Source organism: Carassius gibelio, chromosome B23 (assembly GCF_023724105.1).
Source record: "Carassius gibelio isolate Cgi1373 ecotype wild population from Czech Republic chromosome B23, carGib1.2-hapl.c, whole genome shotgun sequence".
Classification (NCBI taxonomy): domain Eukaryota; kingdom Metazoa; phylum Chordata; class Actinopteri; order Cypriniformes; family Cyprinidae; genus Carassius; species Carassius gibelio.
In genome coordinates this window covers 29,081,014-29,094,939 of record NC_068418.1, presented here as the reverse complement: position 1 = coordinate 29,094,939, position 13,926 = coordinate 29,081,014, and the positions used below count along the sequence as shown (strand labels likewise).

Below are 13,926 nucleotides of genomic sequence, written 5' to 3'. Positions count from 1 at the left end.
TGGCAAGTTTTTCGTCAGGTGTCATTTTAAATGATATTACATCATTAGATTGCTGTCTTGCCACCAGCCAATCGCTGCACTGCTGATCATGGTTTCGAGTATCGATACATATCCCCTTTTAAGCCAACACAAGAACGCGCAATTATCTCAGATAACTCAATCCAGCGATACTAATCATACACAACAGGTGTGTTCGAAGAACCCAATTAGCCGGATCATGATTAGGACGATGATATTATCTTGGATGTGTCATTTGATCTCGGATGTAATAAGCGACGTACGAAGAACGGGCCCCAGATTAAGATTATTTTTCTGTTTGTGAAAGAATGATGCTAAACGAGGCTGCATTTATCTGATCAAAATTGTTACTATTTAATATTATTACAATTTAAAATAACTTGTTTCCTGTATAATATTATATTGAAAATATTTTTAAACGATTATATTCAAAATATTATACAGGTTAAATATAAGTTATACTTAAAAAAAAAAAAAAATGCATTTTCAGCAGCCATTACTCCAGTCTTCAGTGTCACATGATCTATCATAAATCATTTTTATTATGCTGATTTAGTGCTTGAGAATCTTTTCTTATTATCAGTGTTGAAAACAGTTGTGCTTCTTAAAATGTTTGTGGAAACCGTGACACATTTTTGAATTCTTTGATCAAGGTTTATACAGAGATTCTTAAATTGAATTTACTACCTTTTTACCACCTATTTTACTACCATCACAATTGTTTTACTACCAACACAGCTTCAAACTTTAACTGTAGCATTGTTAAGTGTTAAGTAAAGTGACAAGTAAAGACATGAAATATCTTTCCAAAATTAATTAATAACATATTTAATCACAATTTAATGAGGCAATTATAACTTAATTTCAACACTGGGAGGGAGAGATAGAGAACCAGAGAAAGAGAAAGTCAGGTGAGGTTCTGTAGGTATATGTGAGTGTGCATGTGTGTTAGGACAAGTGAGTGAGCTACATTCAAGTAAGAGGGAACTCTACCATAGAACTTGGATTAATCAAGATATCACAAAAGGCCTTGGTCCATAGGATTTACTCAATATGTCAAAGAGTAACAATTACATAAAAATTTGAAGACAGACTGGACCTTTAGAATGAACAGCTATACAATGTGTAATAATAAAGTGCAATTGTACACTATAATAACAGTATTTCATTAATAAACAAATAACTTCAACACTGGACACAAGCCAAGCACTGTCCAACACACACAGAGAGAGAGAGAGAGAGAGAGAGAGAGAGAAAAGAGAGAAAACATCAAACAGAAAACACAAAGCATATCTTTGAAACCAATTTCGTTTTGTATAAATTTTATCTTAATTTTAATCCATGTTTCATTATTTTGTATAATCACAACCGAAACTCAGCGTATAGGTAGCCTAGGCTACTTGCCTCACAGACCAAAACAAATTAGAAATATCCTATATCTATTATCAACAGAAAGCTTGAAATTTCTACTTTTAAACAGAACCATTCAAAACTAAATAAAAGTAGGCTATAGGCTAATCCGTAAGAAATGCATTTTTCTCCAGTGGGTTCACTACTGCGAAGATCGCGAGTCAGTGTCAACTTCATCTTTGCAGCTGACACAGAAACACTTGTTTATTAATAAACAATTAAAATGTCATAATATTTTTTTTTACAGCGTTTAGCGTTTATATGAACGCATCACCAGTGTCGGGCAAGCTACTTGGAAAATGTACTAGTGAGCTAAGCTACCAGTTACTCTACAATAAATGAAGCTTCACTACACTGAAGCTACCCCCCTGGGAAATGTAGCAAGCTAAGCTACATCAACAGTAGCTTGCTACATCTAAGCTACTTTTAAAATAAAAATTTTATGTTGAACACGTTTTATTACAAGTCAATGCTATCGCAGTGCTCAAAACTGTCAGTCAAACAGATAGGCAGGTGTAATTGTTTAGTTGTAATAGTTTTTTGTGTTCCTTATCAATTTGCCAAAAAAAAAAAGAGCTTCGCTACTGAAAAGCTATTTGATTCAGAAAGCAGTGAAGCTACGACCAAGCAACTGAGAAATGTAGTTAAACTAGTAGCTTCGCTGCTTGTAGCGACGCTACTGCCCAACACTGCGCATCACCACTGCATGAGAGAGCGAGAGAGAGAGAGAGAGAGAGAGAGAGAGAGACACACATGCAAGGTCTCTTCCTCTCTGCCGTGCGCTTGCTACACGGTTTGCTTGCATACTTTTGCTCGCTCACTCGCTCTAGATTCGCAGGAGATTTGAACTAATTTCCAGGCATCATAACATTACACAAGGCAATTGTAATTTTTTTTATTACTATTTTGGTATGATGAACATTCACCCGCCAGTGTGGCGGATAGCCTTTTGAGATTTACTCGCCAAACAGAAAATCTAACCGCACTTGGCGCTTGTTAATTTCGGACCCTGGCTGCGGGCCAATAAAAACTGGACTGTAGTTTGGACACCCATGATATAGACCCAGTTAGATGGGGCTTCGAAAATTTACTACCTCGTCAGATGACGTTTACTACTTTTTACTGGCCTTAATTTGGCATAATATAATTTACTACCTTTTACAACCCCGCATAAACCCTGTTGATGAATAGAAAGTTCATCAACATCTTTCTTGAAATACAAATCTTTTTTTGCATAAAATTAAATGCATTTACTGACATTTTTGATACATTTCATTCTTGTTTAATAAAAATTATTAACTCATTAACTTTAACTAACCTTACTTACCAAAACCTTTTAACTATAAGCATACGTTCAGGTTTAACTGGATACAAACCTCATCAATTTCACACTGAACAACAGACTCCACCAGCGGATGCTTGACAACCTCCCTCAGGACACCGCCGTCTCCTCCACCAATGATGAGAACCTGATGAAAGAAATGGGGAACAACTTAACAAAAACCCAAACAGCTTCAATTTTTCCAAATCACATTTATATGAAGGACAAAAATGATTCCACATACCTTCTTTGGGCAAGGGTGGCTGCAGAGAGGTAGATTGGCTATCATTTCTTGATAAGAAAATTCATCTCGTTCTGTGCATTGGATGACTCCATCCAAAACCAGCACATTTCCATAAGTTTTACTGCAAGAAGAGAAGCAACAATGATCATTTTCATACATTAAGCAATAAAATGTAGAACAAACAAGTGGGGGAAAAGCAAAGATCCATTTGAAGCATTGGACTAAGCATTGCAACCATGCACATGTGATTTGAGATGGCAGCTGACAGCTCTGATCTCTCAGCACATTTTAAAATGGGAAACACCCTACATGTGCAAATACTTCATTTTATTGATTTCCAGGGCATAGATAATGGAAGCAAGTCTAGATTTGCATTTCTCACTGTATGAATGGGTCAATCTATTGTCTTAAGACAGTGTCGAGTGATCACTGAACACCAGAAAAGCATTGTGGTGTTTAAATAGCTGATTAAGCCTTGAAAACGTTGTCAAATAAATGTTGTTTTGGTTTTCTAATGCACCACACAATTATGGGTGGAAATATTAGAGAAATTATTATATATATTTTTTTAATGTTCGGACATGTCAGAATCGGTGCAGTGTGCAGTTTTACATATTATACAAACGCCTAGTACAAAATCAATGCGATCTCACAGTTTCAGTGCCACGCCAGACTTAACGTTACAGTAAAGCAGGCGTTGCAGTTAGCATTCTAGCCGCAGCCACCCCACACATCAAGACACCCATAAGCCAACGTGCTTTCTGAGTGGACACCTCAGAGAAAAGTGAGAAAAACACATTCCTCACCATCCATTGTGACAGATAGCTTCACTTACGCTTGCCAGAAAACACGGCAAGTTAGCCAACATGCTAATTTAAGCCACTTTGCACCACGACTCACCTTTTAAAAACCATTACATCCTGGAAATTCGATTTCTTATGATACAGAACCTCCTCTACTTGAAGACTCATCGCTTGACCAGGCCACAGTGTGCATGTTTCGGTGAACCACCCGTCTTTAATGTTGTCCATTGCCGGGGATTTAAACGAAAGCAGCGGTGGGTTATAGTAGTCTGCTCAAACCGGTCAACAGCGAGGCGTTTCTGGAGATCTTCTTGGGCGCCGATTGACACGTTGGGCGTTCTTTGCACTGCAACCGAACCCAAGAAACAAGAGGCGACCAATGGGAGCTGGCTGGCGTCATCAACATGAGCGAGTTCTGTGCAAGCATGCTTGGTTTTGTACCGCTGAGGATGAGCCCACGTGAAAAAAGAGGTCTAATGTTAGCTTAAAGGGTGTGGGTGAGTGGGAACGCCAGGTGTGCTCTGGTTTGTTTATATATTACCACAAGTTCATTTTTTTTTTTCGTTTAACATTTAAAATGTTGTGGCATTTTCCATTAGTAGGCTACAAAAAAAAGGCTTCCAGCTATTTTACTTTTCTTTTTCAACTAATGTATTTTTCTATATAATAATAATAATTAAAAAAAAATGCTAAGGTAAATCATAATTTTGGCAACATTAAGAGATTAGACTTAAAAATTATGACATAAATTTGATATTGACATACAGGTGCATCTCAATAAAAATAAAAAAAAAGTTCATTTATTTCAGTAATTCAACTCAAATTGTAAAACTCATGTATTAAATAAATTCAATGCACATAGACTGAAGTAGTTTAAGTCTTTGGTTCTTTTAATTGGGATGATTTTGGCTCACATTTAACAAAAACCCAACAATTCACTATCTCAACAAATTAGAATACTTCACAAGACCAATACAAATTATTTTATTTTTTTTGTGAATTGTTGGCCTCCTGGAAAGTATGATAATTTACTGTACATTTACTCAATAATTGGTAGGGGCTCCTTTTGCTTTAATTACTGCCTCAATTCGGCATGGCATACAGTATGGAAGCCCAGGTTTCTTTGACAGTTTGACAGTCAGCTCATCTGCATTTTTTGGTCTCGTTTCTCATTTTCCTCTTGAGTCTTGGCAATACCCCATAGATTCTCTATGGGGTTCAGGTCTGATGAGTTTCCTGGCCAGTCAAGCACACCAACACCATGGTCATTTAACCAACTTTTGGTGCTCTTGGTCACCATCCCACGGTGCCAAATCCTGCTGGAAAATGAAATCAGCATCTTCAGAAAGCTGGTTCAAAAAGAAGGGAGCATGAAGTGCTCAAAAAACACAATGGACCAACACCAGGAGATCACATTGCACCCCAAATCATCACAGACTGTGGAAACATAACAATGGACCTCAAGCAGCTTGGGCTATGAGCTTCTCCACTCTTCCACCAGACTCTAGGACCTTGGTTTCCAAATGAAATTCTTAAATCGATTTTGCTTGACAATCCTCATAAGGCTGTCATTCTCTCGGTTGGTTGTGCATATTTTTCTTCCTCACTTTTTCCTTCCACTCAACTTTCTGTTAACATGCTTGGATAAAGCACTCTGTGAACAGCCAGCTTCTTTGGCAATGAATGTTTGTGGTTTACCCTCCTTGTGAAGGGTGTCAATGATTGTCTTCTGGACAACTGTCAGATCAGCAGTGTTCCCCCATGATTGTGTAGCTTAGTGAACCAAACTGAAAGACCATTTTGAAGGCTCATGAAACCTTTGCAGGTGTTTTGAGTTGATTAGCTGATTGGCATGTAACCATATTATAATTAGTTGAGATTGTGAATTGGTGGGTTTTTGTTAAATGTAAGCCAAAATCATCACAATTAAAAGAACCAAATACTTAAACTACTTCAGTCTGTGTGCATTGGATTTATTTAATATACAAGTTTCACAATTTGAGTTAAATTGCTAATTATTAATCCATGACATTCTAATTTACTGAGATGCACCTAAGTCAAATATGAAATAAGAAGTTGAAATTGAATTTGAAATTATGACGTCAAATTTTGTCTTTTTTTTTTTTCAAAGCATTATTTTTTTTTCTTACGTGGAGGAAAGAGTTCTGTTGGGGGAAAGATGATTTTTGGAAAATGTTGATTCAACCTCAGGAAACCAAACTAAGTTTTATTTTGAGATGGCTTATTTGTTATTCTCTATGGGGTATATTTTTTGAAGGAAAAAACAAAACAGTATACCATGTATATGGAAAGAGCCTTGAGCACATCACATACGTTCTTATTTTCCATTTGAGTACAGTTTACATAACACATTTTCCCATTAGGACAGAGAATTAAAACAAAACAAATATTCCACATTGTACTGAATGAACAAATCAACAAGGCATACTTGACAATAGGCAACTTTTGATGAAGTGCAGTCAAAACATTAACCAAAGGTAAAATCACCGATCTAGACTGTCCAGCTGATTAAATGTGAAAATCTGTTCATTTGTATTTAATATTCACAGAATACAGAATATTAATACTTACACAATCATGCACACTATTTGAAATACAACAGTAGGCATCTTAGAAACATTAATTATTAATTTAAATAAAGAAAAAAATCTATGTAAACATCAATGATTATAATTAAAAGATGCCACTGATCATTTTTTTTTAGCTGTCTACCAATAAATTCAGATTAGTACAATCTAACCATTAGGATTGGAATCAGCAGCTTAATGATGATACAATCTCCTCACTGTGAATTAATGAAACGATTCAATTTATAATATATATTAAAAGTCAACATAATACAAAATACATTATTATTAAAGTTGTCATCTCTAGAGCACAGTGTACAATAATGATATAATGATATGTTGGGATGGGATGAACTCTTGTATGCGTAAACTACTTTTGTTATATTAAGATTTATATGGCCCATTGCTGAAATACAAAACTCAGGGTAAACTCCTATGAATGAGTCAGCTTTTGTGTAGAACTCCTCTCTCAGAGAGATTACAATTGCCTGGAAATTCTGGACTGACTGGTCATGTAGTTGACCACCTGAAAAGCTAAAGCCAAATACATATTGATTTCTTCACAGACATTTTCAACATCTCACTAGTCAGGCTGTTGTCCCCATATGCTTCAAAGCCACCGACATCATTCCAGTCCCGAAGAAGCCGTCTCCATCCTGCTTCGACTACCGTCGAGTTGCACTTACTCCTATCATGAAGTGCTTTGAACAGCTAGTCATGCACCATATCAAGTCTGTGTCACAAGACTGTGGTGGTCATTAGCAACAGAGATGAGACAAACTACAGGAGCGAGGTGAGCTGCCTGGCCGGCAATCTCTCTCTGAACGTGGAGAAGAGGAAGGAGATTGTTGTTGGCCTCAGGAGAGTGCACACTCAGCATGCTCCTCTGACCATCAACGGTGCGACTGTGGACAGAGTGAGCAGCACCAAGTTCCTGGGTTTGCACATCACAGAGGACCTCTACTGGACCGACAACACCGCAGCACTGGCCAAGAAATCACAATAGCATGAACCTTCTCCCCCCACCCCAGATCCCACATCCCCAGGTCCCCATCTCTAATAATAATATGTTTTATTAATATAGCGCCTTTCAAACACCCAAGGACACTTTACATACAGTACAACATATAAAAAGCAGACACAGGTGAAATAATATGCAAGATAAGTTACAAAAGCGTAGAACAGAAAATTAAGGCAAGCAATTAATTAAGAAACATTGTGAATAGGTTAGGTTAGTCGTTTTTTTTTTTTTTTTAGTAAACTGTGACCATGAGTTATAGTTAGCTTATCATAACAATAATATTACAAGTGTTCAGTAGAGTCTAATGGCAGGTTACTATATTTAACAAAAATGAAAACTAAAACCATGAAAGAAACATTTTCATTACACAAAAATGTTACAAAATATATAAAAACTTAAAATTATATTATTTCAGCAAGCATCTTTGTGTCCATAGTAACTTTTTAGCTTATAGCAACCAATTCTCACATAAATTTGCATGAATAATATATGTCTGTGAAACATATTCGATAAGCCGCGTCACAGACCGTGAAGCGGTTACCATGGCAACGCCAAACAAACACAAGAGGAGAGCTGACATGAGACTGCCGTTCGTCGAAACCCAACTGATATTCACCAGTAAGGCTTTAATGTTTCATCTTATTCTGTGTGTAATTATAAATTATAGCAATTTTTTGTTATTAATAGCTACGCAAAAATTAAATAAAAATAATAATAAATAAAATAATAATAATAATAAATCCACCAGCTTCTCATTGGCGGTGATGGATAGTTAGCTGATATTCTGGAAGTTGGTTGATATCAAACTGTGCTTTGACAGAACATGTACAAGGTTGATTTACCCGTGGATGAGTCTGCGCAGCGGGCGGTGGAGCGGCGTCGGGCCGCAGAAGCAGAGCGCAAGAAGCGGATATTCAACAGCAGAGCCCGAGTGATCGGCGTTGACCTGCGCACGCTCCACAAACAGCGGGAGGAGAAACAAGAGCGACTGGAGATGGACAAGCAGCGAGACTTGGCTCATGGTAAGACCACCTCTGCACTCTGCACTACTTCTGTGCTGCAAAACAAGCTACAGCAATGAGTTTATAAACTAATACTTTTAAGCTATATATCACCTGTATTTTGGGTGTTTCTCTTCTTTCCATTTTTTTCCAATAATGGATCAGCAAAAAAATTGGTCTATGATATGCAGAAATTATGTCCTTTGTTGTTCAGATCTGTTGCGCTTGTCCCTGGATGAATCGGCAATGCAACAGAAAAAAGAAGAAGAGGAGCTGCGAAGAGAGTTGGCTCAGAACTTGGCACAATATAGAGCGATACATCAACGAGCTGAAGACAGTCGTGATGCAGATGTCAATTATGTCCGACAGGCGGCGCCAGACGCCAGTATTTCTGTCTCGGACTCTTCATTGGGACCCGCCAGCATGCAAGTGTTTTTGGTAAGCATATTGTGTACAGTGAATGTTTGTTGGGACACAGCAACAGATAAAGTCTCTAACAAATGACATGGACACGAAATGTTAAAATGTATGGTAAACTTTATTTTAAGGTTTCATATTTGTCACAGTATAATAAAAGGGATTGTTAACTAAAAACAAAATTTTGTCATTTTTGTTCCAAACCTGTATGAGTTTTTTTTTATTCTGCTGAAAACAAAGAAAATATTTTGAAGAAAGTGGGTTACCAAACATTGACCCTATTGACCTCCATAGTATAAAAACAAATATATTGGAAGTCGGTGGGTCATCCACTGTTTGGTTAAAAAAATACATTCTTATGTGTTCAATAGAATAAACAAACTCATACAGGTTTGGAACAACTTGAGGGTGAGTAAATGATAACAGAATTTTGGGGGGGAGTGGTGAACAATCCCTTTAAGTCATGAGTAATATTTATGTAATGTACTTATTATAGGTTAAAATTAGGATAAGGGTTTGGTATGTTAGTTGCATGTAATTATGTATATTTTATAATGAAAGTATATTTAAGTATGTCACGTGTAACAAGAACACTATAAAAGAAAGTTTTTGTAACTTTCAGCATTTACTTTAGGTTGTTCAGCATTTTTAGTTCATTTAAATAGTCTTAGTGTGACAAAAAAGTACAAATATGTAATCTCTCAAATACAACAGCCTTAAAAAACGGAATTAAATTTATATATATATATATATATATATATATATATATATATATATATATATATATATATATATATATATTAGTAGACAACGTGTGAAGTAGATCAAAAAAGTTCATCAAAGTTGTCAAGAACACATTTTGGTTTTAGGTTTTAGAACAAAAGGACTAAAAGGTTTTGATTTATTACAAATGTTGACTTTTTTGTTGACCAATACAAAGAAAGGATTTTTAGAAATCTTGGCCAACTGAAAAGAATGAACATGAAAAGTATGAGCATGTACAGCACTCAATACTTAGTTGGGGCTCCTTTTTCCTGAATTACTGCAGAAATGCGGCGTGGCATGGAGTCGATCAGTCTGTGGCACTGCTCAGGTGTTATGAGAGCCCAGGTTGCTCTGATAGTGACCTTCAGCTTTTCTGCATTCTTGGGTCTGGCATATCACATCTTCCTCTACACAATACCCCATAGATTTTCTATGGAGTTAAGGTCAGGCGAGTTTGCTGGCCAATTAAGAACAGGGATACCATGGTCCTTAAAACATGTACTGGTAGCTTTGGCACTGTATGCAGTTTTTGGTAAATGAAATCTGCATCTCCATAAAGTTGGTCAGCAGCAGGAAGCATGAAGTGCTCTAAAACTTCCTGGTGTATGGCTGCGTTGACCTTGGACCTCAGAAAACACAGTTGACCAACACCAGCATTTGACATTGCACCGCAAACCATTACTGAATGTGGAAACTTTACACTGGACCTCAAGCAACGTGAATTGTGTCCCTCTCCTCTCTTCCTCCAGACTCTGTGACCCTGATTTACAAAAATGTTCTTTCATCAGAGAACATAACTTTGTACCACTCAGCAACAGTCCTGTCCTTTTTGTCTTTAGCCCAATTCTTCTGCTGTCTGTTGTTCAAGAGTGTCTTGACGCAAGCAATGCTACAGCTCAAACCCTTGTCTTGCATACGTCTGTGCATAGTGGTTTCTTGAAGCACTGATTCCAGCTGCAGTCCACTCTTTGTGAATCTCCCACACATTTTTGAATGGGTTTTGTTTCACAATCCTCTCAAGGGTGTGGTTATCCCTATTGTTTGTACACTTTTTTCCTTCTCTTCACCTCTCTATTAATGTGCTTGGACACAGAGCTCTGTGAACAGCCAGCCTCTTTTGCAATGACCTTTTGTGTCTTGCCCTCCTTGTGCAAGGTGTCAATGGTCGTCTTTTGGACAACTGTCAAGTCTGCAGTCTTCCCCATGGTTGTGTAGCAGACTGAGAGACCATTTAAAGGCCTTTGCAGGTGTTTTGAGTTAATTAGCTGATTAGAGGGTGGTATCAGGTGTCTTTAATATTGAACCTTTTCACAATATTAAAATTTTCTGAGATACTGAATTTGGGATTAAGTTGTCAGTTATAATCATTAAAATAAACATTTGAAATACATCAGTCTGTGTGTAATGAATGAATATAATATACAAGTTTCACTTTTTGAATGTAATTAGTGGAATAAACTTTTGTCATATTGCAGGATACCACTGTTTATATTCTATGAATATGTTTATTCACACTTGGTCAGGGAGAAGGAATGAATGAAAATGAAAAGAAGAGAGCTCAGATGGAAATGAATGAGAGAAACCTGAGAGCTCAAAAGGAGGAGAGGGAAAAACAAGAAAGAGAACAAAAAAACAGAGGTAAACAGATGACATTATATTCCCTGTAGCCTTGTAATGTTAAAATAGAAGGAACGGTAATGTATTTCACTGTGTATTTCATCTGTGTTTGCGTGTGCAGAGCTGCTAACCGGCAGGGAGTTGGTGGAAAAAGACCTCAGGGCAGTGCAGCTGAATGCTCTGGAGGAGGAGTGCAAAAGAGCAGCCCACATTGCACTCAGTCATTACAATCAAGCTCAGGTATTATCTCACCACAAACTAATCAAGGCAATCATTTGTGTTTATTTTTAATAGGTTATTAAATATTAAATAAATATTGCTCACCCAACAATGAACACAAGGTCATTTTCTCACCCTCAAGATGTTCAAAACAACTTTCATGGAACATGGAAATTAGATTTATTGAAGAATATTCACACTGCTATTTTCTATACTACAATATCAAACACTGTAAAAAGTGGCAACCTGCCATTAGCCGCTTTTCCACTGTCGGGCCAGTGCGAGCCAGGGCTTAAAATGGGCCGGGCGGGGCTAATATCCTAATGCCAAAATAGCGCTGCGTTTCCACAGTCGGGCCTGAAGCTCCGCTGTGCTTCACTAAAACCCACCCTTTACACGCCTCTCAGGAACAATTTCATACAACCCCATCATTTCACCAACAAAGAGAAGTTATCAGAAAACTAATAAGAAATAAGTCACTGGAATTAGTGCGATCACAAAATGAACATGATAAAAGTGGCCGTTTGTTTGCATGCTTTGTGAAATATTTAAATCCAAAAGCATCAATGTTTTACTATAATAAGTGCTACATTGATCATTATGAATTAATTTATCAGTAAACATTCATCATGAATTAATTTATCAGTGAAAATTAGTCACACAGAAATAAAACGTTATGAACATAGTCTGTTATTCAGTCAAGTCTGTTTCTGTTTATTTGAAGTCACAATAGCCTATATATACTGTAGTACATCACATTTAGAAAGAATGATCATTTATATATTTTTATAAAAGCTCCCGAACAAAAACCATTATTATGTTTTGATGACATATGCTACGCGGAGCTAAACTCTCGAGACGAGACTTATGACAGATAAAATATGAATACACGATTGTGATAGAAAATATGAAGCTGACGTCTGATTTCTCCAGCAGTCATATTTAACATGTTTACTATGTTAGTTAATGCCTAGCGTGCATAATCTTTTGCATCGCTTATAAATATTTCTGCCTTGTATGGTGATTATAATTTATAATCCACATCGAATCAAGTAATTTCAAACACTCGCTGCTGACTGAATGTGAGCTTTTGGCTCAACTTATTTTAAAGTCTTTAATGCTGTTGTTATAGCTGTTAGCTTTCTGAAATGATCCGTGGCGCTGACTTTCTCCAGACACTAGCACACCTGCTTTTGGCCCGACAGTGGAAACGCGGCTATTGTCACCCCAAATAGATATTTTTATCCAATATGAGGTTAATATGCACCAACACGGGTTTGAAATGACACGTCCATAGATCTTTGAGATGAAAGGTCAAGGTAACATCTGACCTCCCTTTGCAGGCTGAGGAGAGGATGGCGAGGGAGCAACAAGAGAGACTGAGGAGAGAGGGAGAGGAGCTGGCAGAGATGCAGTACATGGTGACCTCTGACCTTCTGACAGAGCGACCAGAGGCTGCCAAGAGAAAAACCGAATCCTCAGCAGAGGGTCCACGAGTCCTGGCCGACCGCTGGAAGGGCATGACCCCACAGGAGATCAGTGAAATCCACCGAAAGAGAGAGGAACAGCTATTGGAGAAAGAGGTTAAGATCCTGCACTGACGTGCCATTTGAGCAAGCATTTATAGTCATCATAAAAGTAATACTCTTTTATCCCTTTCCGATTTCACCAGAGACTGAGAGAGATGGAGAGGCAGAGAGATGTGGCCTGGGATTACCATCTGACAGAGCAGGCCAGACAGCAGGAGAGAGAGAAGAACAGAGACAAGGAGCTGCAGAGAGAGAGGAGAATTCAGCATGATAAATACAATCAACAGCTGGCACGAGAGCAGCAAGCTCAGTAAGTGGCACATCCATATTTCACTATTGTTAAAAACACACAGCAGCATGCAAGCAGAACGCAGACAACTGGAAAATAAATATAATCAAGAGTAGTAAAAGACCTTAAAAATTATTCATTTTTTGTTATATATTAAACAGGAAACAGTTATGTAAATTTGTAATAATATTGAACCATTTTGTTGTTTTTATTGCACTTTTGATCAAATAAATGCAGCTTTGGTGAGAATAAGAAATTCTTGCCGACCCCTACCTTTTGATAGTAGTGTACGTTACATTACAGAAGTAAAATTCCATGTTCATTTTGACACTAACACCATAAGTGAGAACTTAATAATAGATACATTTCTGTGTATGCAAATTCTAATTTCGTTCATTGTATAGCTGTTGCTGGTAGCTATTAGCAGAGTAATTCTTGAATAACACAGTGAAAACGCAGTGTTTTCTGTTTTTCAGCCAACAATACCTGGACAAGCAGCTGTATACAAACCGTCCCACAGTTCACTACTTCACCCAGTTCGGCACAAGCTCTCGATAAAGCACCGTCCCATTCCATCCTCTTATCTGACCATTCTCCTGCACAACAAATAAAGTGCTACCGGATTTCAACGTGTACGTTTGACATTCAATCAATTGGAATTTTATAACAATCATTGCTGGCAGT

At 37.4% G+C, this 13,926-nt stretch overlaps 2 protein-coding genes across 3 annotated transcripts; one reads left to right on the top strand and one right to left on the bottom strand.

Moving 5' to 3' along the window:
* Nucleotides 1-2,753: 2,753 nt before the first annotated feature.
* Nucleotides 2,754-4,182, bottom strand: LOC128011760 (spermidine synthase-like). Its single transcript, XM_052594467.1, has 3 exons — nucleotides 3,894-4,182; nucleotides 2,994-3,114; nucleotides 2,754-2,897 (listed from the first exon to the last, which is right to left on the bottom strand). Exons 1-3 carry the CDS (start codon nucleotides 4,022-4,024, stop codon nucleotides 2,769-2,771), a joined length of 381 nt encoding a protein of 126 aa, XP_052450427.1. The 5' UTR covers nucleotides 4,025-4,182; the 3' UTR covers nucleotides 2,754-2,768.
* A 3,765-nt stretch (nucleotides 4,183-7,947) lies between these two features.
* LOC128011942 (RIB43A-like with coiled-coils protein 1) lies at nucleotides 7,948-13,873 on the top strand. Of its 2 annotated transcripts, none has more exons than XM_052594751.1 (8): nucleotides 7,948-8,023; nucleotides 8,226-8,427; nucleotides 8,621-8,844; nucleotides 11,112-11,226; nucleotides 11,327-11,445; nucleotides 12,768-13,007; nucleotides 13,097-13,263; nucleotides 13,719-13,873. In XM_052594751.1, the coding sequence occupies exons 2-8, from the start codon at nucleotides 8,229-8,231 to the stop codon at nucleotides 13,798-13,800; spliced, it is 1,146 nt and encodes a 381-aa protein (XP_052450711.1). In that variant the 5' UTR covers nucleotides 7,948-8,023; nucleotides 8,226-8,228; the 3' UTR covers nucleotides 13,801-13,873. The 2 variants fall into 2 exon arrangements, with proteins under 2 accessions (XP_052450711.1, XP_052450710.1); XM_052594750.1 differs by having other exon boundaries at nucleotides 7,963-8,051; nucleotides 13,719-13,864.
* The last annotated feature ends 53 nt before the right edge of the window (nucleotides 13,874-13,926 follow it).

Coding starts and splice junctions, on each gene's coding strand:
- LOC128011942 (XM_052594751.1), top strand. CDS start 8,229: ATGTACAAGGTTGATTTACCCGTGGATGAGTCTGCGCAGCGGGCGGTG. Junction 8,845..11,111: donor CCAGCATGCAAGTGTTTTTG/GTAAGCATATTG, acceptor ACACTTGGTCAG/GGAGAAGGAATGAATGAAAA. Junction 11,446..12,767: donor GTCATTACAATCAAGCTCAG/GTATTATCTCAC, acceptor CTCCCTTTGCAG/GCTGAGGAGAGGATGGCGAG.
- LOC128011760 (XM_052594467.1), bottom strand. CDS start 4,024: ATGGACAACATTAAAGACGGGTGGTTCACCGAAACATGCACACTGTGG. Junction 3,115..3,893: donor GATGTAATGGTTTTTAAAAG/GTGAGTCGTGGT, acceptor CTCTTCTTGCAG/TAAAACTTATGGAAATGTGC. Junction 2,898..2,993: donor GCCACCCTTGCCCAAAGAAG/GTATGTGGAATC, acceptor TTCTTTCATCAG/GTTCTCATCATTGGTGGAGG.